The 27,542-nt window shown below is 35.5% G+C and overlaps 1 protein-coding gene across 6 annotated transcripts in view; it reads left to right on the top strand.

Moving 5' to 3' along the window:
* Nucleotides 1-27,542, top strand: part of NEBL (nebulette) — a 354,758-nt gene that overhangs the window by 227,705 nt on the left and 99,511 nt on the right. For 3 of the 6 annotated variants that reach the window (XM_090266577.1, XM_090266579.1, XM_090266576.1), the window contains exons 1-4: nucleotides 15,920-16,096; nucleotides 16,194-16,265; nucleotides 21,385-21,489; nucleotides 23,101-23,211. The exons of 2 other annotated variants lie outside the window; for them this stretch is intronic. In XM_090266577.1, the coding sequence (XP_090122703.1) occupies nucleotides 16,016-16,096; nucleotides 16,194-16,265; nucleotides 21,385-21,489; nucleotides 23,101-23,211 (369 nt within the window). In that variant the 5' untranslated portion in view covers nucleotides 15,920-16,015. Of the gene's footprint in view, nucleotides 1-15,919; nucleotides 16,097-16,193; nucleotides 16,266-21,384; nucleotides 21,490-23,100; nucleotides 23,212-27,542 lie in introns of those variants that run through there. One more of the 6 variants, XM_090266578.1, reaches the window with a different exon arrangement.

The following is a 27,542-nucleotide window of genomic DNA, read 5'->3' as shown; positions in this document are numbered from 1 at the left end:
CGACAGAAAATCCGGAGCCGGAGTCCCTAAGGCGGTTTGACGTTGTAGTCAACACCGGCAACTCCTGCGGCGCACCTGAAACCAAGCTGTATCGACTCCGTCTTTCCCTTGGACCCTTCAGCTGCGAAGAGAGGGGGGGTCTGCTGCATGGGCAACAGCAGACCCTCCATATCACCCTGCCCAGGCTCTGTAGCTTCAGCTTCACTGGAGAGGACACTCCAGCGTCATCGCAAGATGTCGATTCAACACGGGAGGAGACAGATACCGTGTCACTCCCAAGTCGGACTGCACAACCATTCTCAGCGGTGCAGATAGACTCTTAAGAAGCTACACCATCATCTCTCGAGACGGACGGCTGCCGACGACGACGATCATACAAGGATAATCTTTTATGCCTTACTATATTATATAACTACATGTTAAGGTTATGATAACATTTGGAAGTGAGTTTTAATGGTTATCTTTTTAATAGAATGTTCATTTACTATCTGGATGTAAATATGTTCTGTGAGCTTAAAAATTTGATTTGAAACATCACTGTTAATATTTTCAAAGCCTACTGGCTTATATATCTAAATATCAAAAAAGCATTTGTTGGTAAAATATTATTTTAATGATAGGTTTATTTATTGCCATTTACTAGAATAATGTTCTGTGTTATAAAGAACTATTAGTAAGAAAATATACAAAAAATAAATCTTGACAGCTAATGTCATAATATATTAAATTTGTTATTAAAGTTGTCTTGATAATTTAATATCGCCATTTCCATAATTCTTACTCAATCATCTGTCTGGATGTGTAGTTACCTCTAGCTCAGAGTCTAATTAGATTATCATTAAACTCAAAACCCATGAGAGTACATTATATTAATAAATCTAAAAAGTATAAATGAAATTAATTTTTAAAACAAACACATGGACTACCAAAATGAACACAAAGGAATTAGAAAAGCAGAGCTATGCAGTAACTAAGGAAAACATTGAAAAATATTATGAAAAAATTAGCGTTCTGCAAGTCTCCTGTCCCTACTATTGTTTTAGGAATATTTAATTTCAAGGAATAGTTAAAAGAAATTGCCCTGGCTGGTTTAGCTCAGTGGATTGAGCGTCGGCCTGCGAGCTAAGTGTCGCTGGTTCGATCTTCCAGTCAGGGTACATCAGAGAAGGAAAACTCTGACTCCAAAAAACCTCCGCTGCCTTGCGGCATACCTCTTCAGGGGAAAGGCTAAGGGAGTAAACCCCGACAGAAAATCCGGAGCCGGAGTCCCTAAGGCGGTTCGACGTTGTAGTCAACACTGGCAACTCCTGCGGCGCACCTGAACCCAAGCTGTATTGACTCCGTCTTTCCCTTGGATCCTTCAGCTGTGAAGAGAGGGGGGGTCTGCTGCATGGGCAACAGCTGGCCCTCCATATCACCCTGCCCAGGCTCTGTAGCTTCAGCGTCATCGCAAGATGTCGATTCAACACGGGAGGAGACAGATACCATGTCACTCCCGAGTCGGACTGCACAGCCATTCTCGGCCGTGCAGATAGACTCTTAAGAAGCTACACCATCGTCTCTCGAGACGGACGGCTGCCGCCGCCGCCGACGACGACGGAGTTAAAAGAAAAAAAGTATTTATAGCAAGAACATAGGATAATATCATAGAAAACAATCCCAACAAGTAAGACTGAACTTAATGGGAACTGGTAAGTTATTAGAAAGCAAATCTTTACCATGTGTTTAAGAGTTTGCGCGGTTCTTTGTCTTTGCTTTTCTCCAAACACAGTATTTCTTAGCTTGATTATAGTTGGAAAATAGCTACCCATCTATAGCTAAACGTCTTTTGATTCAAATTCATGAAACACATTCTTATTGGTGACTGAATGGCCAGAGTATGTCCTCTCCTCAAGTGCAGTGTCTTCTCTGGGTTTAATGAGCAGTAGCTGGATAGTCAGGTTGTGTGATTCATAGTCTGCTCATGTGATTCATAGTCTGGGACCTGAGCATGATCCACACAGGTAAGTTTATTGACATTTCTGCTATAGTTTTACTAATGAGTCTATTTTCAGGGAGGAACCATTTCAAAGATACATAAATTGGCATAGAGCACAAAAACGGTAAGGGCCTCAAAAGAAAACTCCAGTTCATGAACATAAATGGCTCTAGTTATGAACATATTTATACATTATTACTTACATATTATTATATAAACAAGCACTATCAAATCACATTCAAAGAATAATTTATCAAAAGCAAGTAGTATTTAACCTAAGAATGCAAGGATGGTTCAATATTAGGAAACCTATTAATATATAAAACGAATATGCTACTGACATGGATTAAAAAGTCAAATAAAAAAGCCGTCTGATGCTGAAAAAGCATATGATGAAATTAAGCAATTTCCAATACCATATTTTAAACATTTTGTTTTTATGCTTTTTGCTATTTCCAGTGAACTGTGAACACTTATTATTTTTATAATTAGACAAACATCTGGTTTTAAAAGCCCCTTGGTGCAGATTATAACTTCTTGTATTTCAAGTTCCTAAGTCATATAATGATATGTTACTACATAATTTTAATGAAGCATTCCATTAAAATAGTCTAGTTTTTGAGAATTGTTAATAAAACAGAATAGAGAGAATTTTTCTTTGTTTCATAGGGGAACTTGTTTTAGGAGTGTACTTTTTTCTGTGTATGGTATGAATGATCAGCAGTCTTTTGGGGATGAATTGATTTTCCTTAGGCAGTGCCTTTGAAAATTGTTCTCTTTACTTTCTCCATCATTTGCTTGTGGCTCTGTGAACTCTGACTCCTTTCCTTGAGCTGAGTCAGTGCCCTAATTTGACCACCGTGCATATCTACTGATGGTTTATATACCACCTAAACAACTCAATTTTAGATTCAAAATGCCTGGGCCTGCGCCCATTTCCCTCTCAATCTAAACAACTCAAAGTACCTTAGAATGGCTTTTCTTCTTCTATTCTTATCTTGTCTGTTGCTTAGGCTACATCTGTAGTGTATTCCAAATCTTTACCTTTAGCAACTTCCATGGACCTGCTATTGATCTCTATTTCTTGCCTGGACTGTTTTGCGCTCTTCTGGTATTCTTTTTCCTTCCATTTCAGCATATCCTACCTACAGTGCAGGTAGATTCATCTTTCTGTATTGGATTTATATGTTACTCTCTAGCTTAAAACTTTGTGATGCAATATCTCTGATTGAATTACATATAAAAATTTTGGCTTGACATTTAAAGCTGTTCCCATTCTATCTTTTGTGTATTCCTCCCTTCTCACCTTCCCCCTGCATCCTGGACTAATTTCTCATGATGGCCCTGGTATGGCTATTCTTTTGTCTTTACTTGTGCTGTGTCTTTTAACCCTCTTTTTCTCACTCACAAAACACAGACTCGCCTTTATAATGTGCAGATCAAAGGCAGTGTTCATGGAAATTTAGAGTCTCCCCGATATTTCTGTTTTTCTTTATCCTCTGAAACCTCATGGCTCTCTGTATTTCTCTGATGATTTTACTGTGCTCTCTAATTGCTTCATCTATGCTCATAGGTTATAAGCTCCTTATATATGAAAGGCTAGATTTTATTGTTTTATATTTATTGCAATGCATGACATAATCACTTATTCAAATATTGACATTTTTGAATCAAATACAGAATTATTGGAAAATAATGTATACATGAGCAGTATACAATTTTAATTTATATATATATCAATACCATTGATTTGCTCTTTTTGTCAGTCACAGTCTCCAAGCATTCTTTTTTGGGAGATGATAATACAACTGAAAATATAATTGTGTTGGTCATCTGGTTTGTTTTTAAAAAGTGATTTTTCTTTTGTGCATATTTACATTCATATTGCAGAACAACTAAAATATTAGTGTGAAGAACAATAAATGTTTTTATTATAACTTTGAGAGAGAATGTTAATCAAAGTGAGGGATAGGGAAAGGTACTGCATAAGATAAGTTTTTCCCATTTTTGATGACATGAACACTTTATTTCCTTATACTGAACTTCTTATACTCTTATATATTTTCTTATATTGAATTGCCAAGGCATTCTTGCAACAGATTGAATGCTATGATAAATATCTGCTTTTTTAGAGCTTTGGACAATGTTGATTTTGAAAGTAAGCTCAAATTCCCCATGAGATCATTGTAAAGATAAATGCCTAAAAGCTTTTCAGAGCCATTCCTTGGCTCTAGCAAAATTTAATTTCCCACTGATTATGTTTATATCGATTTTGGAACACATAGCCATGAATATACGCAGCATAGCTACATCATCGGCAATTTCCCATTCCTTGGGAATACATTCCTTTTTTATATGCATATGGAAACCACTTAACTCTCCCTTATATTTTTACCTGGTGTTAAATTCTCTGGTTTTTAGAATAGACTAGACCATGAAACTATCTTATAGTTGTTTAAAGGCTGTGTCTTTATACCAATTAAAACATTTTGATGTAAATGGGAAAGAGCTTTAGAAATATTTTATACTTTATTAGCCATTCAGTAATACCTGGTTAGGTTCAAAATACAAAAGGAGTTTTTAAAAGTAGATTCCAGCTGCATAATATCACAGTGTTGAATGCGTATAATGAGTATATGTGGTGACATGATACATAAACATATAGAAAGATCTTGATTCAGTCTTGTTGATGTTTCTTTAAAGCAAATTACTATACACTTTTGAGCTTCAATTTGGGGGTCCTGATAGTATTTACTTTTTAGAGAGTTTATATGAGCATGCCATGAGCTAAGATATGGAAAGGACTTACCAATGTCTACTGTTCAGCATACTTGTAGGTTACTTCTATTCCTCTTATACAAAAAAAAAAAAAAATTAAAAAATTGATTTGATAACATAATTTGTTGATGATGTTTTCATCTTTGAAATTTTTGTACTATGATCATTAGTAGATTACCAGATAAATTTGGTAATCAGGTAATCATGCAATCTTAGCACTAGAAAGATTGGCCTCATTATTTACAGATGAGAAAGTAAAGGACCAATGACCTCAAGTGACCCACCTGCCACCACATAGCAGGTCAATAGTGGAAGCTTTGGACCCAGATCTTGGAGCTCCTCCTTGTGTGGTGCTCTTTTCATGCTCCACATAGCTGTGGCACTTCCAGCAGTGCCCTTTTCCAAATGATGACTCTGACTATTTCTTTCAGAGGATCTAGCAGGCTTTAAATCTCTTCTGTTCTTGGTCATTCTTATTGGCCAATGTAGAGTTTTTGCTAGCCTGGATAATAGAGTAAAGTTCAGATATCAATTCAGCATGGAATATAATTTTATGTATATGTTCTATTTTTTGAGAATAACAAAGTTTGAGCAGAAGCCCCATTATAATGTAGTTCACGAGTCAGTTGTAATTTTTGTCAAATCATCACCCCCAAATACAATCACTGATCCTGTCTCTGAAATACAAACAACACAAAGCCTGTAATATACCTTAAAATATACATTTTGATGTTTTGAAAAATATTTAGCCCTTAGATCATAAAATTTAAATCTTTAAATATTTAAAGAAAGATAGTTTACTTAAACAGGATGTTTGCCACTGTTGTGTTTTGGAAAAGTAGAAAAAATTTAATAAAATACTTAACTTCAAGTATAATAAAAAGATGAATTAAATAAAGAACTAGTTAAAACATAAAACTTTGCAATTTTTCTTATAGTAAAACCTTCTTCAACTCTATCTCAGAAGGTTAGATTTTATAATACAGATAATTTACTCCTTTATGGGAATTTTGTATTTTTGAAGTGGCCACACTTAATTGGCAATCAGATAGTCTCTACAAAAGATCTTGTAAAGTTTGTTAAAGTCTAGTTATTTAAGTTTTTAAAAATTCATACCTATAAGTACTTTGTTTAAGGTGGGATTATAAAATTTGTCTATTTCACCTGATTAAATTAAAATCTGAGGTTTCCCTAAATCATGACTGTTTGTGCAAGAGGACGTAATATAAATGCCATAAATAACTGTCAAAGGAAATAACATGTATAGTGATTTTAAATCTTAAAATAATGAACCAAGTACACTCTTGATCAAACGCACATGTAATGATATTTCCAGAGAAAAAAATATTTCATAGGATTATGATAATAGCCTAGTGTCAAAGCTTAATTCAAATCTTGAAAAGAGTTGTCCTTACTGCTTCATTAACACATGACAGTAAAATTGCTTCTTTTTCAGCACACTTAATACTTATGTAAATATTTTGGCATAAAAAGACTTATAGTATGATTGCTCTTTATAATGTTCACTTTCCATGGACAACAGTGTGGTGATTGCTGGGGAGGAAGGGGGTATAAAGTGACTAAATGTTAATGGAAAAAATACACTAAAGACTAAAAAATAAAATGATCACTTTTGGGGACAGTTTGTCATAGACATCCTTAAAGGTAGCTACTTTGTGCTTTAAAAATGGATAGATTTACAATAAATGGCTAGAGTACATACCTTAAAATTACTCATTAAGTGAAATTTTCATTTTTAGCTCAAAGTGCTTGTAAAAGCAGTATTTCATTTATATTGTTATTGTTGCTGTTATATTTTGGGACAATATTTCTCTAACATTCTAGTCTAAATCTAGAAAATTCTTCCAGTTTTTTTGTAAATTATCTTAATTTTGAGTAAATCAAAGAATGCGTACTAAAAAAATCACTATTACCACCTATTGTCAATAAATTATTATTATATTCTAAATTTTTATGTATTGAATATAATTAAAAGAAACCTTTCCAGATCTTTTTGGTTGTCAAGTCAATGCAGCTATCTAGAAAGGGCAGGCTCTATTCGATACAATAAAATTTGTCTCTCAAATCTTTTCCATTCCAGTTTCTTTATTTATGTATGCAATATCTTACATGCATATGAATTATTTTTAAGAATATCACAAACATAAACTTTTATGATCTTGGTATCTGGTATCAGTGGAGAAAAAGTACTGCTCAAGTAATAAACAGGAAAGCTTCTTAAATAGGGTGGCAGCCAGATCATTATCGTCTGCTTTTTCACTTGCTACAAACTCCTGGGGGTCTTGTTTTTGCAGATCATAATAAGCAAATTATCTCTAGCATAAGGAGTACCCTTTCTGTCAAAAACCATCTGCAATGACAATTCCTTTGAAGTTGGAAATTGAAAAAGATGATAGAAAATATTATCTCTATCACAAAGAAATAGTCAATGTTCTACTGCTTCATGCTTCAGTAGGTTCTACACAAATGGAAGCAGTACAGACCTGGGTTTGAATCTGTTACTCTGAAAACTTAGGCAAGTTATCACTCTTAGTCCCAGCTTCTCTGTGAAATGGATGTTGTGAGGATTAAGTGGGATTATATACATATATAAAATCCATGACACAGTGCTTGGTATATATAGCGATCACTCTTTTGTTCCCTCTTGCAGTACCTGGTAGCGACCAGTAGAGGGGGTGTCTAAGAGTTGTTGAATGACTCCATTCATTTTTACATAGTTTATCTTCCTCCGAAATTTTCAGCAGAGCTTGGAAAAGGGATAACATGAATAAAATTTAAGGCATTAGATATCATTTTTAGTAACAGTATTTTTAGATTAAAAGCCTTTATTGCATTTGGCTATTATTAAAAATCCTTGCAGTTAAAAAAATATTCATTTTATTGGTTCCACCAAGGAAACACGCAAAATTGTTTGTGGAACAGAAATATGAAATACGTTTCCCCTCACTGCAGAAGATCTTTTTTGTTGACTATTTCAAAATTTAAGGTTTTTAATAGAAAAACCTCATTTCAGTAAAACCTTTAGGCCCTTAAAATGATCCATCAGCCTCTTTATTAAAATCTCATAACTCGCCGTGACATTGCTTTACAGCATGGTTTTAAAAGGATTTACCTAGCCAAATTGATGAGCAAATTGCTGGTTTGTTTTAAATTATATTATATGAGTTAAAAATGGGAGTTACAGTGGAGGATATTTCACTCTTTGGACTTTTTGCTATTTAGATTGAGAAATTAAGAATGAATAACTACTACTCATGCATATAATTATCTACTTATTAGATAATTAAAGAGTGAATGTTTATCCTGAAAACTGCTGGGATTTTAAGTATGTCATTCTCATTAATAGAACAAGATAGCATTTTGAATGCACCTTTGGTGAAATTAATTAAAAACAATTTAAAGAGTTAATTTATTATTTATAATAACAATTTAAATCTTTAATGAAATACATTTCTGTACAGAGAATTCTGATTTAGATAGACTTAGAAACTAAATTAGGATGTTTTTATTTTTTTCTTATTATTAGGATTCTGAAATTCTCATCTTAAGAAGTTTAATTTTAAATGTATTTTTCATATTTAGGGTATATACAATCATAATGAAAACTAGCTAGTGGTTTCCAGCCTTACAGCATCTCTGTGCAGTGGCCCTGTCCACTGTGGTAGCCACTATCTGGGATGGTTCCTTTGAATTGAGATATGCCGTGGGTGTGAAATTAAAACACAGTGGATTTCAAAGATGTAATGTTAAAAAAATGTAATATCTCAGTACTTTTTGTATTGATCATATGGTGAACGGGTAATATTTTGGATGCATTGAGCTAAATAAAATATGTCATTTAAATCAATTTAATCTGCTCTTAAGAAGAAACGGGGCAACCAAAATATTTAAAATTACTTATGTGGCTCATATTATATGTCTACTAGACAAAACTGCTCCAGAAAATGATTTCTAAAATGATTAAAACAGCGTGGATACACATTGCCTGAGGGATGTCTCTTTATGAGTAAATTAAAAATATGCCAAGCATACTGGGGTTATGAAGAAAATTTTGCATTCACAACTTGAGAAAAGATGGATGGAGAAAACCATCTAGATACAACTAGGATGCAAAACAGAATAAAAGTTGATGTCTGCAAAATTATTTGAACATTCATAAAAATTCTACAAAACATGCTGCTACTTTCTTGAAAATCAAGCTTTTGTTAGTCCAACAAATTTTATCAGTCTAAGCAAATATTCATTTTTAACTGAATAAAGTAGTAAATATTGACTATCATGTGTATATTCAGTAACTACAATATACTGGTGATGCAAAGCTTAATATAGTGTATGGCATAAAGTAAATGCTCAATAAATATTTGGTGAATGAATACATGATTGAAGAAGGAGAGATGGGTAGGTATTTTTGTTGGTTTTTGTTCATGGATAATCTGAAGAGGTTAAATGAGTGCTTGATTCATAGAAGGCAGACAAAAAATGCTTGTGAAATGAATGAATGAAGATAGACACACACACGCACACGCACACACACAAATTAAATAATAAAAAAGATGGAGTTCTCGGAAAGGAATTACTACCAGTACGTGTTAAACTAGTTTTCACTATTCACCAATTATTTTATAACATCTTTTTATAGCTGTTTTAATGGCACGTTTACTTTAATTGTATTCTTATTTTGATATTATCTTATATTTTGAGTTAAATATGAAAAAAACTCAATGGAAACAACTCAGGAATTAGTGCTTCGAAAGCCTTGAACTTGTGAACATGAGTTGTGTTGTTTCCCCTTGCTTAAACTATGATGAAATCATGATTTTAGGACAGAAGAAATCCTTAGTGAACTTAGGTATAGTAATTGGCCACTTAAGGTTAAGCAGAAATGTTAATATAACTTATTCAGTAAAAAGTATAAAAAACAAGTGCATTTCAATAATAAAATTGTAATTGTGTACAAGTATGAAATTTATGTCAAATATATTTAACATAAATTCCATTTATTTCTGGATATACATAAAGTAACTGAATTTCCCTTGAATAATTTCTTCACTGGACTAATAAACCTCAGAATAATTTCTTCACTCTTGAGTTTTCATGAAGTCCAAGATACATGAGGAGTACTTCAATTGGCTAATGATAAAATGAAGGAGTAAAAATTGAATTCAAGGCATATGAAGGGGATCGAGTAGGTGTATATCCGCTCTTTCCATACTTAATTGACAGGAACTGTGTTATTTGTCAAGGGTTCATGATTCACACCAGCTTCATCAAGCTCTCACTGAGGTCATTAGTTACTGATGCTCTTCTGCCCTCATCTCTCTCCATTGTAGGCACCAGTGACATTGAACTGTGGGCTCCTCCAACTCTTGTTTCTGGATCTTTATCAATGCTCTTTGGATGCATTCCCCATACCCATCAGTTTACCTAATTCCCACTTAAGTATCCTCTCTAGGGGAGGATCTGCCCATTCCTTAATTTCTCTTAACATTTTTCTTGCTATAAGTGCATATAACTCCCCTACTTCCCTTTTAGAACATTATTACTCTTCCTGCATAATGAGCTGAATTGTCTAGTTTTGTGTATATTTACATAAGTATTATTCTAATGGCTTTTTTAATATGCTCTACAACCCCAAAGCCTTTCCTTTTTCTTTTTCTTGAATGTAAGGACTTTCTCATTATTTTCAAATTTCAGTACACAATTTCCCTTCTGCTCCTGGAAACATGATAAAAAACAGCTTTTCTTTATAAGTTACTAGAAAATTATTTACTTTCTTGTGTTTTCAGAAACTTCATAAATCATGTAAGCAGGACATGTTATGAATTAATTAGTAGAACATCTCTCTCTGAAGGGTTAAAGGATTGCCAGTACTGATCAAGCTTGCTCTCTCTGGCTCCCAATACAGTGTTGACAGCCAAGCAAAGAGCCTCTTCAATAAATCCTCTCTCATATTTAAGTTTTTCCAGATGTGAGGAGCAGTTATGTCTTTGCATTTACTGAAGCCTTGTGTGCTTTTCAAGAGGGAGCTGGCATCTGTGGTGAATTAACTGTGCTTGAGTGCATGTGTGTGTTCTCCGCGCGCACGCATGTGTGCTGTGAATGAATGTACACACACACTAGTACATACGGGGCATTTGCCAATATTCAATGAGATCAGATCTGAAAACAAAATGAAGAGCTAATTTCAATAAACACCAAGAACTGGTGCAGCTACATTTACAATCAAAAGAATTGGTCTTTATTGAATAATGCCTTCTACCTTTCAGTTTTTGTTGAATGTTAAAGCAAAGAAGTGAGGATAATTAAATCATTTGTATCTGTGAAAGGGTTTTTTTAAAAAATGATGAAATCATGATTCTCAGAAAACAAAATGAATACTTTTCAAAGATTTTAACTCATTAGTTAATGAAGGTACTAGTCAGATGTTACAATTTGTTCAAAGATGCATTTGAAGGACTACATGTAGAGGAGTAATAAGGAATGCAGAAATGAATTTACAAATAGATATCCAAAGGGTCTATCGACAAGGCAATAATCAATTGCTTTTCCCAGGAAACAATTAATTTGCATTTGTGTGGATAAAGCATCGTTAGCATTGTTACCAGTTTCAACAATTTATGGAGTTGTAAAATTGCTCAAAGACAGTTAAAGGCCAAATTAGCCAGAAAGTAACACCAGATAAGACACCAAGTAATCTTTTCTAATTCTTTTATTTATTTTTTTGCCAGTTTCAAAGTCTCACAGTTTTTCCTGACCTCTCACACAAAGCTCCAGACAAGGCATGCTTTTGGGGATAGCCAAGCTGTTTGATCCCACATAATCCTTTAGTTCTGGTGACAGGCCACATAGAGGCTGCTCAGACCATGGTCTTCTTTCTGTTAGCATGAAGGATTGTAGAAGTGATTGTGATGTTAGCCTTATTGTTATTAAAACTGAACTAATAGCTCAAGTAAGTAGCAAATTAAACTAGTCTTTCAGTTTACTGGGTGCTTATGTTAATGCAGACTCTGAATAAGAATACTTTCTTTTTTTCTGTCAATATATTTAGAAGAGTACATATTTTTAATTTTGGCATCCCAGCCACACCCAACCTGGAAATTGTGTCAAAAGTTATTCGCAGTTTTTTGTTCTCCTACTCCTCCAAGTCTAGATATATAGTTTTCATTTGTGACTAGGATCTATATTTGTGAAAATGGTAATAGAAACACAGAAAAACACTCTATTAAATCTTATTTTAATGGCACAATTGGTAAAGGTGACAATTATTCAAGTTGCTTTTTATTCTTTTGATTTCTAATTAACAAACAGTAATGAAATAGCCATTAAAAAGGATAAAATAGGCTTAATGAATGTAAATTGTAAACATAGATGGGGCTAATATTAAGCAGAACTCTTTTATAAAGAAGACAAATTGCTCTAGAGAGCTTACATTTCTTGTTTTAAGAAATGATTCTTCCCCCCCATCTATTAGTAAAGTTCTCTTTTGGACAGATGCCAAATAATGAGGAAATACATGAAGCAAAAGTCAAATAAGTAGGAATTCAGCTGAGAACCTTCTGGGTGATAGTCATAAAACAAACAGACAAACAACAACAAACCAAAATCAAAACAAATATGCAAACAAAATACCCAGGCAACTAAAAATGAGTAAGTGAAAGACAGCCAAGGCAGGGAAACAAGTCAGATGAACTAATTCCTCTCTCACCTAACCATTTAGGGTGAATGTTTTATGACAAGAAAGCTGAATTAATTTTAAAATAAAAAAGTTTATCTCTTAAGTTTTTCTCAACTCAGAACTGAATCTCAGTGTATTTCAATGGTTTATTATGGATTTTTGTTTGTAAGGTACTCATCACCATCTTGGGGGAAAACATATTTTCTATCACTGTAAAGAAAAGGAAGCAGAAAAATGAAATAAGTATGAAACATTTGTCAGAACCCAAGACATTCTTGTCTCATGTGACCTTAACTCTGAGACTTTCCAGTGCTACATGACTTGTGATAGACTTCTATATTATAACAGGCAAGTTAGCTCTTATCTTTAGTCAAGCTGGTTGAGGCCCTTCTGAACCTTTAAAAACATATTGATAGTATAGAGTTTTACCCTTTCAAATGAGAAGATCCTTTAATATCAAATGCTTTTCCTGGAACTATGTACCTTTATTGTATCATTGAAAACTTGTATTTATAAAGATCTTTACTATTTTTAAGGGGAGTAAGGGGTTTAGCTGTAAGTAATGGGGTCCCCGACTCGCTCTCACTCTGAATCAGGGCATGGATGGAGAGTACTCACACGAAGAGTAGATAACATAAAATGAAATGCTCAATAACTAAAAGGGCTTTGCAGCTGTATATAAATTCCCTTTTGGGGCTTCCTAAGGTGACTATATGTATTAAAATACAATATTTTAACTTTTAAAAAAAGAGGATAATAGGGAATTTTGAAATGTGATTGCCTATCATGAATAACACTTTCTTATTATTCCCTAAGTCACATTTTGGAGCTATTGACAAGAGTGCTTTTCTGTGATAAAGTGCAGGGCTTAAAATATTTTAGAGAAAACTTTACATGAATTTTGTATTATACCTATAGGTGAAAGGAAAAATGCATTTAATCAAAAGTAATAATGTCTCTAGCTTGCCAAATAATCCATTAAGGAGTTCCTCCCTCAAGTCTTGAATAATGAGTTTTTATTTCCTACCTTATATTAGCACAAAGTGTGTTGTACTTACCATTGCATCTCTAACACCAAGCATAGTGCCTGGCACAACACCACTTGTTTGAATGCATGAACATAGAGCTCTAGTTAAATACTGGACCTAGTCTGCCACTGAATAACTTTATGACTAAGCCACATAATTAATTTCTCTTGACCATAATTTTGTCCTCTGTAAAAGAGAGGGCTTTAGTAGGATTGATATCTTAAGGATACCCATGGCTTTAAAATTCTGATTCTAAACTTGCAAATTAAAAATTTATGTTCACATTGTGTATGGTGTTTGGTTATGCTTTCAAAATGTTTGTGTATAATCTTTTCCAGTACAGTGAAGAGTCATCAAGAACTTATTACATGATGGGAAATGAGAAAAAGCAACCACTGAAGTCTGATGAAGGTAATTTACCATGGAGAATAGTTGTCACCATGCGGAATGCAAATATTGTCATCTTAAACACTGGCCAACAGGTGCATTTCAGGCAGCTTTGGCAATATTTTCTCCCTACACTTCAGAAGTTTGCAAGAAAAGATTATGGAAAATGCTCCTTCCTATTTCCAAATAAAGATAATGTAATAGGTCTTCTTTAGAATAGTCTTTTGAGAAAGAACTTGAGGGAACCGATCAGAACTCACACGTTCTGCTCTTCTATGGAACAGATATAAAGTAAGGAAAATTTTCTTGTAGAATTCTGTACATTGGCCTGACAGGGCTGTTAATTTAAAGTTAAGTTTTCCAAATTCAGTACCCTTGGGACATTGCTTTTCAGTATTTTGTTGATAAGCAGGATATGTGATGCCATTAAGTTAGCCTGTATCAAAAATTGTTTCATGAGAACACCAATGGTTCTTCTAGAACACAACATTATTTTTCCTGAATAGAACAGTGCTTCCCTAAGTAATAATGCACAGAAAAATCTTAGCTTTCTGGAGTATCAGATATCATTGAAAAATAGGTAGTTAGATAAGTAGGTTAGATTAGATTAGGTGGATAGAATTTCATGTTTGGAAAGTGAAGTGCTGGGTTAGGCACACTTAAATACATTTCTTGAATGTGGGTCTTCTCAGACCCTCTAATGGGTCATTGCTCTGTGGATCTCTAGGGGCAGGGGTCGAGATTGTACAAAGGTTTCCCCAAACATGTTTGTTTAAGAACCTCCCCCACTTTCCCTTCAGAGTAGTCTGTGGAACTTTATTCACATGGAATACAATTTGAGAAATTATCTATACATGATTACCATGTAGAAATTTCTCGTCAGGATTTTTAGTTTAGGCAAGGCCAAGACAATTACAAAATAAATTTAAAATTAGATAGGATATCAAGAGAATTACAGCATTATACTTGGCTATTTAGAATGATGTATTATTTTGAATAAAGTTGTGTTTTATATAATTAGTTTAGTTATTCACCATAGGATGATTTTAATGTCCAATGCTTATGTGCTATGGCTATATAAATACTAATTTACCCTAGGATTTGAATAACCAAATTGATAAATTATGAGTTGGATAGTCTTAGGATTGCCTAAATTAGCATGAAGGGTTTGTTTTGAGAAATATATTTTAATTATATAATCAATGACATATACCACATTATAAAAATTGTTATAGTTTATTTTTCCAAAATTTTCTGAGTGTATAGTACACATTGAGAAATATACAAACAACTAGCAAGTTTGTAAAAATTAAAACAATGGGGAGAATTGAAAGAGATGACTAGAATTTTTTTGAAACAATGATGTTTCTAGAATTCTTAAATGATATATCAGCCTGTGTTAACTGCAATTTCTCATGTTTAATGATGTTTACAATTAAAATAATACACTAGCAATATAGGATTAACAGTTATAATGAACTCAGAATAGATTCTTTGAAGGGTTCAAAGAGCTTCGCATAATAAATTACTAGACTTTAATCAGCTAATATAAAGTGAGTGTTTTTTAGAATGTGAGAAATACATTTTTATCTCATAAAAAATTTAACTTAGGTTAATGAAATGAGTTTGTATGATCCAGACCACTATATCAAATCAAAGATATGTCTGACATTCCAGTGAAAGCTTTATTTAGAAGGAGTTGAGGAAATCTTTGAGATAACAGGCTTTTGACTGTGCTATCTTGAGTGTTATAGCTAAGTGGTTTCTCCAGAATCTTGAAGTCTTTTTCAAACTCTTCTATCAATGAATTGAATTTAGGTAATATAAATAAAACGTCTCTTTTGAATTTCTTAACAAGTTATAAGAATGATGACTTTAAAAGTTCATAAAAGAGAATTTTGCTTGTTGACATGTTATTTCCCCTTGGAAGGCTAGCCCTAGCCGACCTCCGGGATCCTGTTCCATCCACTAACACACAGCTCTGATAAGGAGAGTGAAGTGTGAGCTAAATAGAGAGGAGGCCTGGGCAAGGTCATTTATGCCAGAACACCAGAGATGCTAAGATCTCAAGGGTGCTGTAGTACATAAACAGGTGCTACATTAGGTAAAAAGAATACACACACACACACACACACACACAAAGTAAAAATGAAGGTGCCTGTATTTCACGATGTAAAAGATGAAGCTGAAGAGGAAAAAACAGAGGAAGAAGAAAATGAAGACGACAAGGTGAGTGGACAAGCACTTGCTGAAAAAGGGTATTTGTTTCTTTAAGTTGATGATTAGAAATAAGTTTCCTTTCCCTTTTTTTTTTTTTTCTGGACAGGTATTCTTTAAGCCTGTTATTGAAGACCTGAGCATGGAATTGGCCAGAAAATGCACCAAACTCAATAGTGATGTAAGTGGCTTAAGTAATTTTTGTCTCATTTTGCATTGAGTGTTGTAGAATATTGTGGCATGGAATCATAGAGCAGGAGAGAAAACCCTGAAACCATCTATTAAAACACAGTTATTTTCCAGATCATAGAACTGAGTGAGTCTAGAAATTTTAGATAATTTCTGCAAGGTCACCCATACAGAGAATTTCTGTTGGAGTGGGTATCAGTGTTCTTAATCCAGAATCTTGTCCCTATTGATTTCACTGTCATTCTGGCATGAAATCATAAAACATTGAATTCAGAATACATTCCTTTAAAAAAACCAAAGCCTGTTAAGATTTGTACAGCAATGTAAAATGTTTTGGGAGGATCTCTAAATGAATGATTTAAAAAATTGGGGGGACCTTTTGAGGACTGATGAGTACAGTAGTTTTCCAAACAAGAAAAAATGCATAGAGTACCTATGTGCACATAATGCTGACTTGCAGTGTAGAATTAATGGATAATTGAACTGCATGTTAAGAACTCTGAACTGGATGATGATGATGATGATGATGATGATAGGAATGAAAAGGGAAATTTTTGTTGTGACTTTTTTCATTACTGGGATTTGTTTATATTACATTTCAGGGGAATCCTAGAATTGTAGAATTAACTCATACTTATATGTTTTTACAGTAAATAAGTAAACTAAAATTCTAGAAGCAAAAAGAAAAGTATTGCTCACTAGGGTTGAGAATTGAGATGCTCTCATTAAAAGAATTGTCAGAGAATTGCCTTGTGAAAGCTTTTAGAAGCAGCCTCACAGTTTGTGGGTTGAATCACACAGCTAGTGAGCCACAGACCTGGCATTTGAAACAAGGTGTGTCTGACTCTCAAGCTTTGGCCACCATGATGTCCTTCCTCTTGCTGTGTGCCAGGCTCTCCTACACCTCACTGTGCTCTGTGATATTGGTTCTGTGAGCTTCGGTTCAGAGGTGGTGTAACCCAAGACTATCTTGGCCAAAGCCACCTGGCTAGACATGGTTGGGGACAAAATTCAGGCTTAGGTCTGGTTAAGCCCAGAGCCTGGATGATAACCCCTTGTCCCTCTGCTCCATTGTTTAGATGAAAAGAGTAGCTTTATGGGTTGCTTTTCATGGAGCAGCGTTTCTACATTGCCTTCATCATCATTTTAACTGTTCTTCTTTGGACCTCTTCTAACTTTCACATGTCTTGATCGGGGCATGATAACCACACCTGCACACAGCAGTGCAGCTATGGCTGGCCTGTGATTATGAGTACGGTGGGACGATGTTTCCTTTTGCTCCACGCTCCCTTTGTGATGATAGCTAGAGTTTCTAGGACTGGGGGGCTGCAGAGAGTTATTAGATCAAGCTCTGTGGGTCGTCTTTCTCAGAAAATTTCAGTCCTAATTTCTGACTTGTAGCTGATTACTTATGTCAACTTTTAATAGCACTCTGATGACTTTCATCTTGCTTGGGAGGGATGTCACGTGTAGCTGTCTGCCCTCTGGCACAGCGCATTGAGAGCTTCCCCAGTTTAACTCTTTCAGTTTGATATTTTGCTCTCTGTGAGCGTGTGGGGTCACCAGCAGACCTGCATACCTTGCTGTATCATGTCCTTGCCAGATAGTTTACTAAACGGTTAAATATGATTGGTTTAGAGAGAAGTCCTGGCAGGCCTGCACTCTTTAGAATTTTCCATTTTTCAGATCAAGTGGCTTCACTTTGGAGATCAGAATGAGGCATTTTTTGTTATTTTTGCCCCACCTAGTTTCTGCTTCGCATTTGCTGCCCATATGTGGGGTTTCCCTCTGCATAACTCACTGCCCAGTCTGGAAGACAACACCTGGTCCTCTGAGGCAGCCTCTTCTTTTTCTGTTAACCAAGTCATGCTTTGTATTTTCCCTAGATAATCCCTCTCTGCTATTTTATCTTGTTAGTCAACTCGAGTCAATCCCTTGAATAAATCAAACCTACTGACTATATTAGGCAGTCAGAATCATGGATCTAGTGGCATTTTGTCAAGTGGTCATAAAAATATTAGGTTAAAAATGATGGCTTGTATGTTTCTTGTAAATTAGGCATAAAATCTCAGCAGAGCACGTTTGGCCACCACATCTGCAGGACACCCCTGACTCAATGTTGTGGTTCAAACCTTTTCAGGGTGTTTGTGTGCAAGGCAGCAGAAAGAACATTTTCCAAGCAAATGAGCATTGTAGGTTTTGGGTAAATCCTTACAATACTGAAAACATCAGAGTCATGGTTACCCCACCAGAAAAAGCTCTGAATGTGTTAGAAAACCAAGGAGAGCAGCCTTGGCTGTGAGCGCCCAGTTAACAAATAGGAGTGGAACCCCAGTTCTTCTTTCCAGGGTTTCCTGCATTTAGCAAAGTGGCTCCATTTGTGAAAAGACTTTCTAGGTACTTTTGGTTAAGAGTGCTTGTAAAAGGAAATATCCTCCAACATTTCTACATCTGTCACCCACTTCCAGCCATTTGCTCATCTCATACGAGTGAAAGAAACTGGGTGAGGAGAGGAAATGCTACTCATCTAATTTAACTCTCATTGCAATTGAAACATGGTGGGATTAACAGGTGAGGTCAAAGCGGAATGTAAATATTTTGGCCATCTTAACCATCAGTTAGTCATCAACTTCGCCTTTTTTTTCTCAGTCAGAACGTAACTTGCATAGCATATTGATGTGAGTACAGGGAGCTGCAAGTAACAGGAGGAGCTTGGCACAGAGGTTCAACAAATAGGTTTTTTTTTCTTTTTCTTTTTTTCCACACATGAAGCTTGCAGGTAGAGGGGCCAGTCTTGATGCTATTAGTTTCTCAGATTCCTTTCCTTCTGCTCTGTCAAAATTAGTGTGATGGCTTTTGTTGCCTTATGATGACAACATTGTTGCTGCATCCTTTGGGAAGGAAAATGGTGGGAGGGCGAAGTGCCAAAGGGCTGTGCCAGCAAGTCTCTCCCTACACACCAGAAATACCAGAACACTGCTGGGAAAGCTCACTGGTGTCTCCTGACTAGAGCTGGGCACCTGGGCTCCCCAGGCTGATCACTAGCCAAGGGGAATGAGAAAACCATGCCTGGTTTAGAGCAGCCCCTGTGGGGTTGGGGGAGGGGTCTGGCTACCCTAGTAAGTACATTTGAGTTGTCTTATTAAGAAAAATAGGGGTTGGATAGGCAAACCACTTAAAAGATAGAGCCATGGTTGTCTCAGGAATATATACACCATTGTTTTAGGAAATGGCTGTCTACTCAGCAATTTTCATGTTACTGAAGATTTTGTGTCAGTCATTGGTTTCCTTTCATTTCTATTCTTCGGGTATAAGAAGGCCACTACCAGGTGACATTTTTTGAACACAGATTTAAGATAATGTGCTATTGCTATTCATATTGTATCATTCATTAGAAGTTAGAAACACATGTGTGTGTGTGTTTGTATCTTAAACAAAGACCAAGGAAAGGAATGGAGACCACACTTAAGAATGAACTATTTGCCTGCATAGCAAAGGAAATAAGTACTTCACCCTTCTCCCTGCTCCCTTCCTGAACATTCTGCTCAGGTCAGAGCTTATCAGGAGGCCTGTGGCCCTAGCACATACCACTGCAGTGAAGAATGTGAATCTGAAAGGGAAAAAGATGGTGGCCAAAGATAAAAATAATGAGGCCAACTTAAGCCTAATGACAGGTTATTTTCTCTCACACTTATTATATAATGAGGATACTTCTTTCCCCTTCTTATGATCAAAATAGCCTACTATTTATCATACTGCCTTTAATGGTTTAATTGCTAGTGACTGAGGAGGGTGATTTGCAGGGGCCTAAAATTATGGTAATCTCTGAGAAGAAAAAAATGTAATTTACTGCTCAGATAAGATAAATATGTCCTAATGTTGATTTCATGAATAAAGCAAATGTTTAATGTGGCGGGCATATAATATCTAAGAATCGCAGCAGTGAAATATAATATTTTAAAATATTATTACTTAGTGTATTTGTATCTGGTTATGGTCAAATAATGCCCTTCAAATCATCTTTGCATATAGTAAAACCCCAATATAATGTTGCCTGTAACATCAATATTAGTCATGTCCTTTAAAAACCAGGAACTATATAGAATTAAACTTTACTTTTAGATTATAATTAGTGAGACCATAGGACATTTTTTTCCAGCCTATTTACAGTCTTGGGTAGATGAACATAATTTTATTACATGGTGCTATAACTTTTAGCAAATACCTTTATCCTCTCAAGTAGTCCTAAATTTTGTCTCCCCAGTTTTCAGATTGGGCTACAATTAGTGTGACAATGGGAATACATTTTAGGTTCTTCTCCATAATTCCTAACTTCTCTTGGCGAGGGGGAGAAAAATCCCCATGTGGGGAAGGGAGTGACTCATTTTACTAGAGAGGTCAAGAGGAGACATGAGTACACTCAGCAAAGCCTCCCTGTTCTTTTCTTGCTCATCTGCTTACAGCAAGGGGGCATTCTGACATGATCTCAACCATGTGGCAGACTTTCTGGGCAGGTTCTACTCTTGCTACAGGCTACAGGAGGAGGGTAAGATGCCTGTGGGTGCTCATAAATTGAATAAGTTTGATTTGAGTGAAATTAATTGGTAACAGGAAGCCAATGGTGGCCACAATTTAAGCCCCTTCCTCTAATCCAGCAGGTCTAGGTAATGATGCTAATATAATAGTAATCTTCATTTGTTTAATTTCTGCTTCCACTTCTTAAATGGTTACATCTGTCCTGATCACTACTTGCTTTAAACCTAGAGGTAGGCAGCTATATTTTTGTTGACTATAGGTTTAACTGTTAATGTCAGTGGCTTAAAAGTAACAAACCTGGCAAAAGGACTCATAATCATTGTGGGTCCAACACACATGATCCTTGATGGTAACTGGGTCCTCTTTTATCTAAAGAAGCTTTCTTTATTGTGGCCTCTCACTTCTGCAGTTCTGTGGTGGATATCAATTTATGTAATTTGGCTTGTTTTGAGCATCATTCCACATTTGAGTATTTACTTCAGAAAATGGACTTTCTCATGTGAATTCTTCTGTTCAGCCACAGATCATTGAAATTTTCTTCTTTTCCTTCTTATGTGAATTATTGTCTCTTTTAGATTCATTATAAAGAAGAGTATAAAAAGTCTAAGGACAAGTGTACGTTTGTGACAGACACTCCTATGCTAAACCATGTAAAAAATATTGGTGCTTTTATTTCTGAGGTAAGGTATAAAATACTTGTAAAATGGTTCACATTTTGTTTTTATATTTATATAGATAAAAGTCTGTGCATTACAGTTGAAGAATAATATTTCAAAAGCACCACTCAATGTTGGTAATATGTATATAATTTTGTAATTCTATGCACTATCAATTAACTCATGTAAGTTGACTTATTTTACTGTCTGTGGTTGATATGCTTTATTATTTTTGCCTCTATTTCACCTCCAAACCTTTCCTATTTATACAGAATTACTCTGAAAGGGGACATTTTTATTTACTAAGGAGAAAGTACTGTCAAAATAGTCTTAGAAGTTTCATATTTTATTTCCTAACAGATTAGTTATAAATTATTGAATATAATTTTGAAAATCACTAAAACTTATCAGCTGATTCCATAAAATATGGTATTTTTGGTTAATTAATTTGAAATCAATTTAAATTATTTTTGAGTAGGATTGACTCAATGGACATACCGATTATGAAACCACAGAGTGAGAAATGTACTACACTTATTTTCCAGCTGAAAATCATGTATCTTTCTGAGAGCATTTATGATCACATTATGTGTTGCATTGAAAAGAGCAGTTAACAGTGATTTTGGTAATGACGGATTTCTGTAGTCTGTGAATGGATCACTTCGAAGACATAAACTTGACAAGATAATAAAATGGCTGACCTCTAGTGTTTCATATGTTTGAAAAAGATCAACATGATATTCTCAGGATTATTTCAGCTAACACAAAAAATTGTGAGGAAAATTGGTAAATTAAAAAAATTTAGTATCCAAATCCAAAGAATTGTAGAAATACAAGGTTTAAACAGAATACATACTCAATAATTCAATGCTCAAATCTAGTTCTGAGTGGGAGTCATATCTGGGATGTGTCAACAGAATGTGGAAAAACATGGTTTTATTTATTTGAGTTAGCTGTTATTTCTCTTGTGAAGAGGAATTTTTGATGTTCTTAATTATCAATTGATCCATTTTCCTGAAGGAGTTAACTGCAGAGCAAAAACATGGGAGTGGCAGCCTGTTGTGTTACTTTGAACCTAATCTTCCCAAGAGGAAATGGTGAATGAGTATTTCTCTATAAGAGTAATGATTGCGATCACGTAAGGACAGTGCAGACTGAAGATGTGAAGGCGCAGAAATTGCAAAAAAGCAACTCACCCCTCATCGTGGTAGGAGGAGGTTAACAGGACGAATAAAAGAGCTCTGTCCTTTGCATTCAGGTTAGACAGTACATTCTAACAGCTTATATTTTCTGAAACAACACAAGTGTCTCATTGCTCTCAGATTTTCCTTTGCTGATCAAACATATGAAACCATTAATACACACAAATAGGTTTACTTTTAGAAATGTACATGGGTTTAAATAGAAAAATAGTAATTTTTTTTCTTGTGTGTCTCATTGAAAGCTTTCTCTTGATAAACTGGATTTATCTTTCTTCAAAATATGTTCTTCAGGTCCTGTATCAAAAGATTAAAATGCTCTTCAGATTTTTAAATGAGTTCTGTTTCTAAAGAAAGTTTTCTTTATTCTCTTTCAATATTCACAGTAAAAGGAATGTTTATTTACTTTTTCCCTCCTCCTCCCCCACCCATGCAGGCAAAATACAAAGGCACCATTAAGGCAGACCTTTCCAATCCTCTTTACAAGCAGATGCCAGCCACAATCGACAGCGTCTTTGCAAGAGAAGTGACACAGCTTCAGAGTGAGGTGTGGTTTTCCTACATTGTTACATAATTGTGTAGATTAAACATATAAGCTAATATGTTATTCAGCATTTAAAAAGGTTGTTTATCTTGAGTATTACATACTGAGTAAAACATGAAAGTTTCATTGTGTTTTTTATTTAGAACACCTCAGGCTACCACAAAGAGCCTCCGTCAGGAGGAAGTGACCATTTTTATGACTGCAAGTTACAGACAAACTTAAGAAATATCATCATATAAACTCACTTTGAATCCACAGGAGTTAGGAGTCATTTTTCCTCTTCAGTACATCAACACATAAGGAATACTTAATGCATTTAATTTGGTGTAATTCTTAAAATAGGATTTTAAAATAGAATATTTTCTCTTTTTCTCACTTATTGTTTAGTTTTCTTCATAGTACAATATGATTTTATTTTTTTGTACTTTATTAATCTGTTACTTGGTTCCCTAAGCAACATGAGAGTATGGACCTCTTCTATCTTGTTCCCTGCTCTACCTCTGTGCTTACAACAGTTTCTGGTACATAGGAAATGTTCAGTAAATACTTGTAAAATGGATTTTTATTCGATCTGTTGATTTCCTTTCCAAGGAAATGCTTTTACATAATTTGTATTCTTCATGGTACATTTTAGGTTAATAATAATAATAAACACATAGAAGTGCTTACTGTGGTTCAGGTGCTATTCTATGCATTTCACAAATATTTATATTATTTAATGCTCGTAAGCACTGTATGAGAGATCCCCATTTTGAGATGGGAAAATGAAGCACAGAGAGGTTAAATAAGTTGCCCGAGGCCACACAGCCAATAAATGGCTGAGCCAGCTCATAAGCATGGACTATCTGTCTTTAGAGTCCGTTTTTTGTTTTTTTTTTAAAGATTTTATTTATTTATTTTTAGAGAGAGGGGAAGGGAAGGAGAAAAGGAGAGAAACATCAATGTGTGGTTGCCTCTTGCATGCTCCCCACTGGGAACCTGGCCCACAACTTAGGCATGTGCCCTGACTGGGAATTGAACCAGTGACCATTTGGTTCTCTTGCTGGCACTCAATTCGCTGAGCCATACTAGCCAGGACTAGAGCCTGGTTTCTTAACCACACATTTTACCACCTCTTCCTTACTATCTCTACCTCTTTTTTTTATTAAACAAATTCATATCTTTCTCTAGAACCTTTTTACTTTTAAGTAGAGGATACCTAGATAATTTTAAAGTAGTCTGAAAATAGATTACTCTTGAAAAATCCTGATCATAGTTATCTTCGGCAGAACCTCTTTAAGTCCATTATTATTACAAATTTACATGTCCACTGTGTACCCAACTTGGCAGTAAGCTAATCTCAGCTGTGTAACTTGGGGCTAAAAATATATGTTAAAGTTTCTCACGGCTGACCATGATTAATATGGCTCCTCCTTTTTTTTTGCTTCCTACATTGGTCACCTAGCCACTTGTTGGTAATATGGACTACTTTATAAAGCAAATAATAATACAACACTTGATATGTGACAAGCAACAGTTAAGCAGTAAAGAAGTAAAAGAAAAAAAAATTATTTTAAATTCTACATTTACTTGAGAAGGTAACATTTTTTTAGCTATTGACATTTTTATTGCTTTGGAAATGCACAACTTTTGTCACCTTTTATAGCATAAATAGATTTATAGTACACAAATAATTGCAACAGAAAACTTAACATGAAAAATAATCCATGTTGTATATTTGGGGTCTATTTTTTATTTTTGTGCCAGAATAGGTCATCACTTCCATCGTTAATATGTGATATCCTGTAGTAGAATATGCGCATGGGAAAGCTATGTTTGTGCTCTTAAGGAGCGGCGCTGCCCAGTGTTGTATTTAGTTACTGAACTTGTTGATAAGGAAAAACCTGGACCCTGCAAAATATCTGTTTCAAAATCTATGGAATCATTTTAATGTTTCTTTAGACTGAAATATATCAATTTTATTATTGTTAAAATTGCCTTGCTCAAAGCTTACCTGGTAATAAGTCACTCAAGAAAGCAAAACTATTTGACAATATCTCTGATAATTAAACTAACCTTTTGCTGTATCCAAACAATATCAAATTTGTGCTAAACTAAATTAGAGTATTAGCCAAATCTGAAATTTAATGACATTCAGAGTTCTAAAGAAAAATTACCTACACTTTTTACACTGGAACAAATTATTACCTTAAAATCATTTTTGCAAATATTTTCAGATGCTTATATTCAAGCTAGAGTGGTAAGGTGAAGTTGGCTAGGTTAATATTCCTTATAGAAAATGACTAATAGAAAGAAATGCCTTTAAAAAGAGAGAGAGATGTGGAGATTTTAGGAAGTCATTTTATTAAATATTCCTCATTAAAAGCTTTATAAACACAGATCACAAAGAAAGCTATTGGAAACAAATGGATTGTGCTAGGTAGTGTAACAGAACCCCTGGGCTGCTCCGATTGAAACAGAACCCACGGGCTGTTCAGTTAGGGGCCCGATTGCCCACCACCAGAATTATAACTCTCAATACCAGAGTTTGGTGAAAATAAAAAAGAATTGTTTATTTGCACATAGTTCTGCCTCCCCCTCCCAGACCTGGCCAGTCTTAAGAAAGTCAGAAACACCGTTTCCCTACTTCCTAGGCACAGTTCAGCTTTACCAGTAGCTGCCAATCACTCAGTTCTGATTGGGGAGGTCCTTTCTGTGCTGTGGTGCCCTCCAGCTCTCAATGCAGAACTGCCTGGATTCTCAGCCTCCTTGTAAACTGCCTTCTTCCTGCAAACTGCATGGATCTCCTCTCCTCAAAGCATCCTGGAGGCCCCCTCCTCCAAGCCACATGGAGGGAGCACTTCTTAAAGCAGCCTGGAGGGACCTGCTCCTCCAACCCACATGGAGGGAGCACACAAAAGCCAGAGAGCTAAAATGTCTGCAGCTGCTTAAATATCCCTGACTGCGTCCTCTGACGCAGTGGGTGTTGCAAACAGTTCTGACCATTCACAGAACCTTATGTAGGCTCTGTCTGCTTCTTCCATACCATCCCACAGTCCAAGACCCCTCCCATCTTCCTGAGCCTTGGAAGTAAAGCGGATCTTTGTGCAACAAAGTTTCCAGCCACTAGCCCCAGGTATGCAAGGGCATCCTGAAAGCTGCTTCCTTTTCCCTGTCTCCCAGCTGCAAACTCTGGGGTTTGTTTTTGGATTCCCCTGTTTCTGTAACAGTTTTCCCCCTCTCAGACTAAGACACTTTATAATCTTATAAAGGACAATGGGTGAAGGTCTCATGCTCCTCTAGCTGCTTCCTGCTGGACATGGCCGTCGTCCTACCTACCCTTGGGTCTAGAAATCCCTAATAAGAGTGGGGATGTAGGGGAGGGTGGCCTTTCCACATGGGGAAAGATCTTGCAGAGTCCAGGTCAGTTGGCTGTTCCTGGGGAGCAGCATGCTCAGTTTCCAAGGGCTGGCTCTGCTGGACAAGCTGGCATCCTTGTCATATTCTTGCAGCAATAGAGTTAAAAGGTATTATTAAAACCATAACTACTAGATGACAAAAGGCAGAGATTAATCTTTCAATGTCCCACATTAGGAAAAGAAATGGCTTCTTTGGAGGAAGGTGTGCAGGGCATGTCACACCTGTCCAAAACCCTTTTGCTCACTTTACTTAGCTTGGGCTCAGGGGTGTATTTTAGGATTTCCCCCCTCTCAGACTTCTGGGCCCTTTCTGTCCAAGCCACTATGACAGAAAAGAGAGACCTGTTTTAAAGTGAAGCCCACAGACCACCCCATACTTCACCAACCACTTAGTTCAGCCGAACTGTTGAATCTCATGAGGTGGTGATGCAGATGTGCTTCTTAAGTAAGGCCTATATGTACAGACAATTACTTAGGTAATGAGATCATAGGCTTATACCCTATTAAAACAGAAAGAACACACATGTTAATTCACACAACACAATTCACAAACCAGTCTCTAAATCTGAGAGGCTGTCTTACTGGGAAGACATTCAGTTGCAAGGCATTTGCCATTCTTCTTGCCTGTAAATTAAGCATCTTTGATAATGTCACAGACCTGGTTTAACTTTTAAATGAAAACAACCTTTAAATGAAAATAAACTTTATAGACAGCTGCACTAGTTTACAGTCTACCACTGAGCATTGTGATTTTCCTTGAGTCATGATTTTTCACCTCCCTTGTCAGTAAAGGGACTGCATTAAGTCCATTTTTTAATTTATCCTGTTCATTTGCATAAACACAACAAGAGCAGTGATTGATCACATATGATCTTTAAGTCTACTTTGCTGGAACTTATTTAAGGAACTTTCATGTTGACTTTTAGTCTGCCCATC

Source organism: Furipterus horrens, unplaced genomic scaffold (assembly GCF_987537825.1).
Source record: "Furipterus horrens unplaced genomic scaffold, mFurHor1.1.pri manual_scaffold_2, whole genome shotgun sequence".
NCBI lineage: Eukaryota > Metazoa > Chordata > Mammalia > Chiroptera > Furipteridae > Furipterus > Furipterus horrens.
This window is presented reverse-complemented; position numbering and strand designations above follow the sequence as displayed.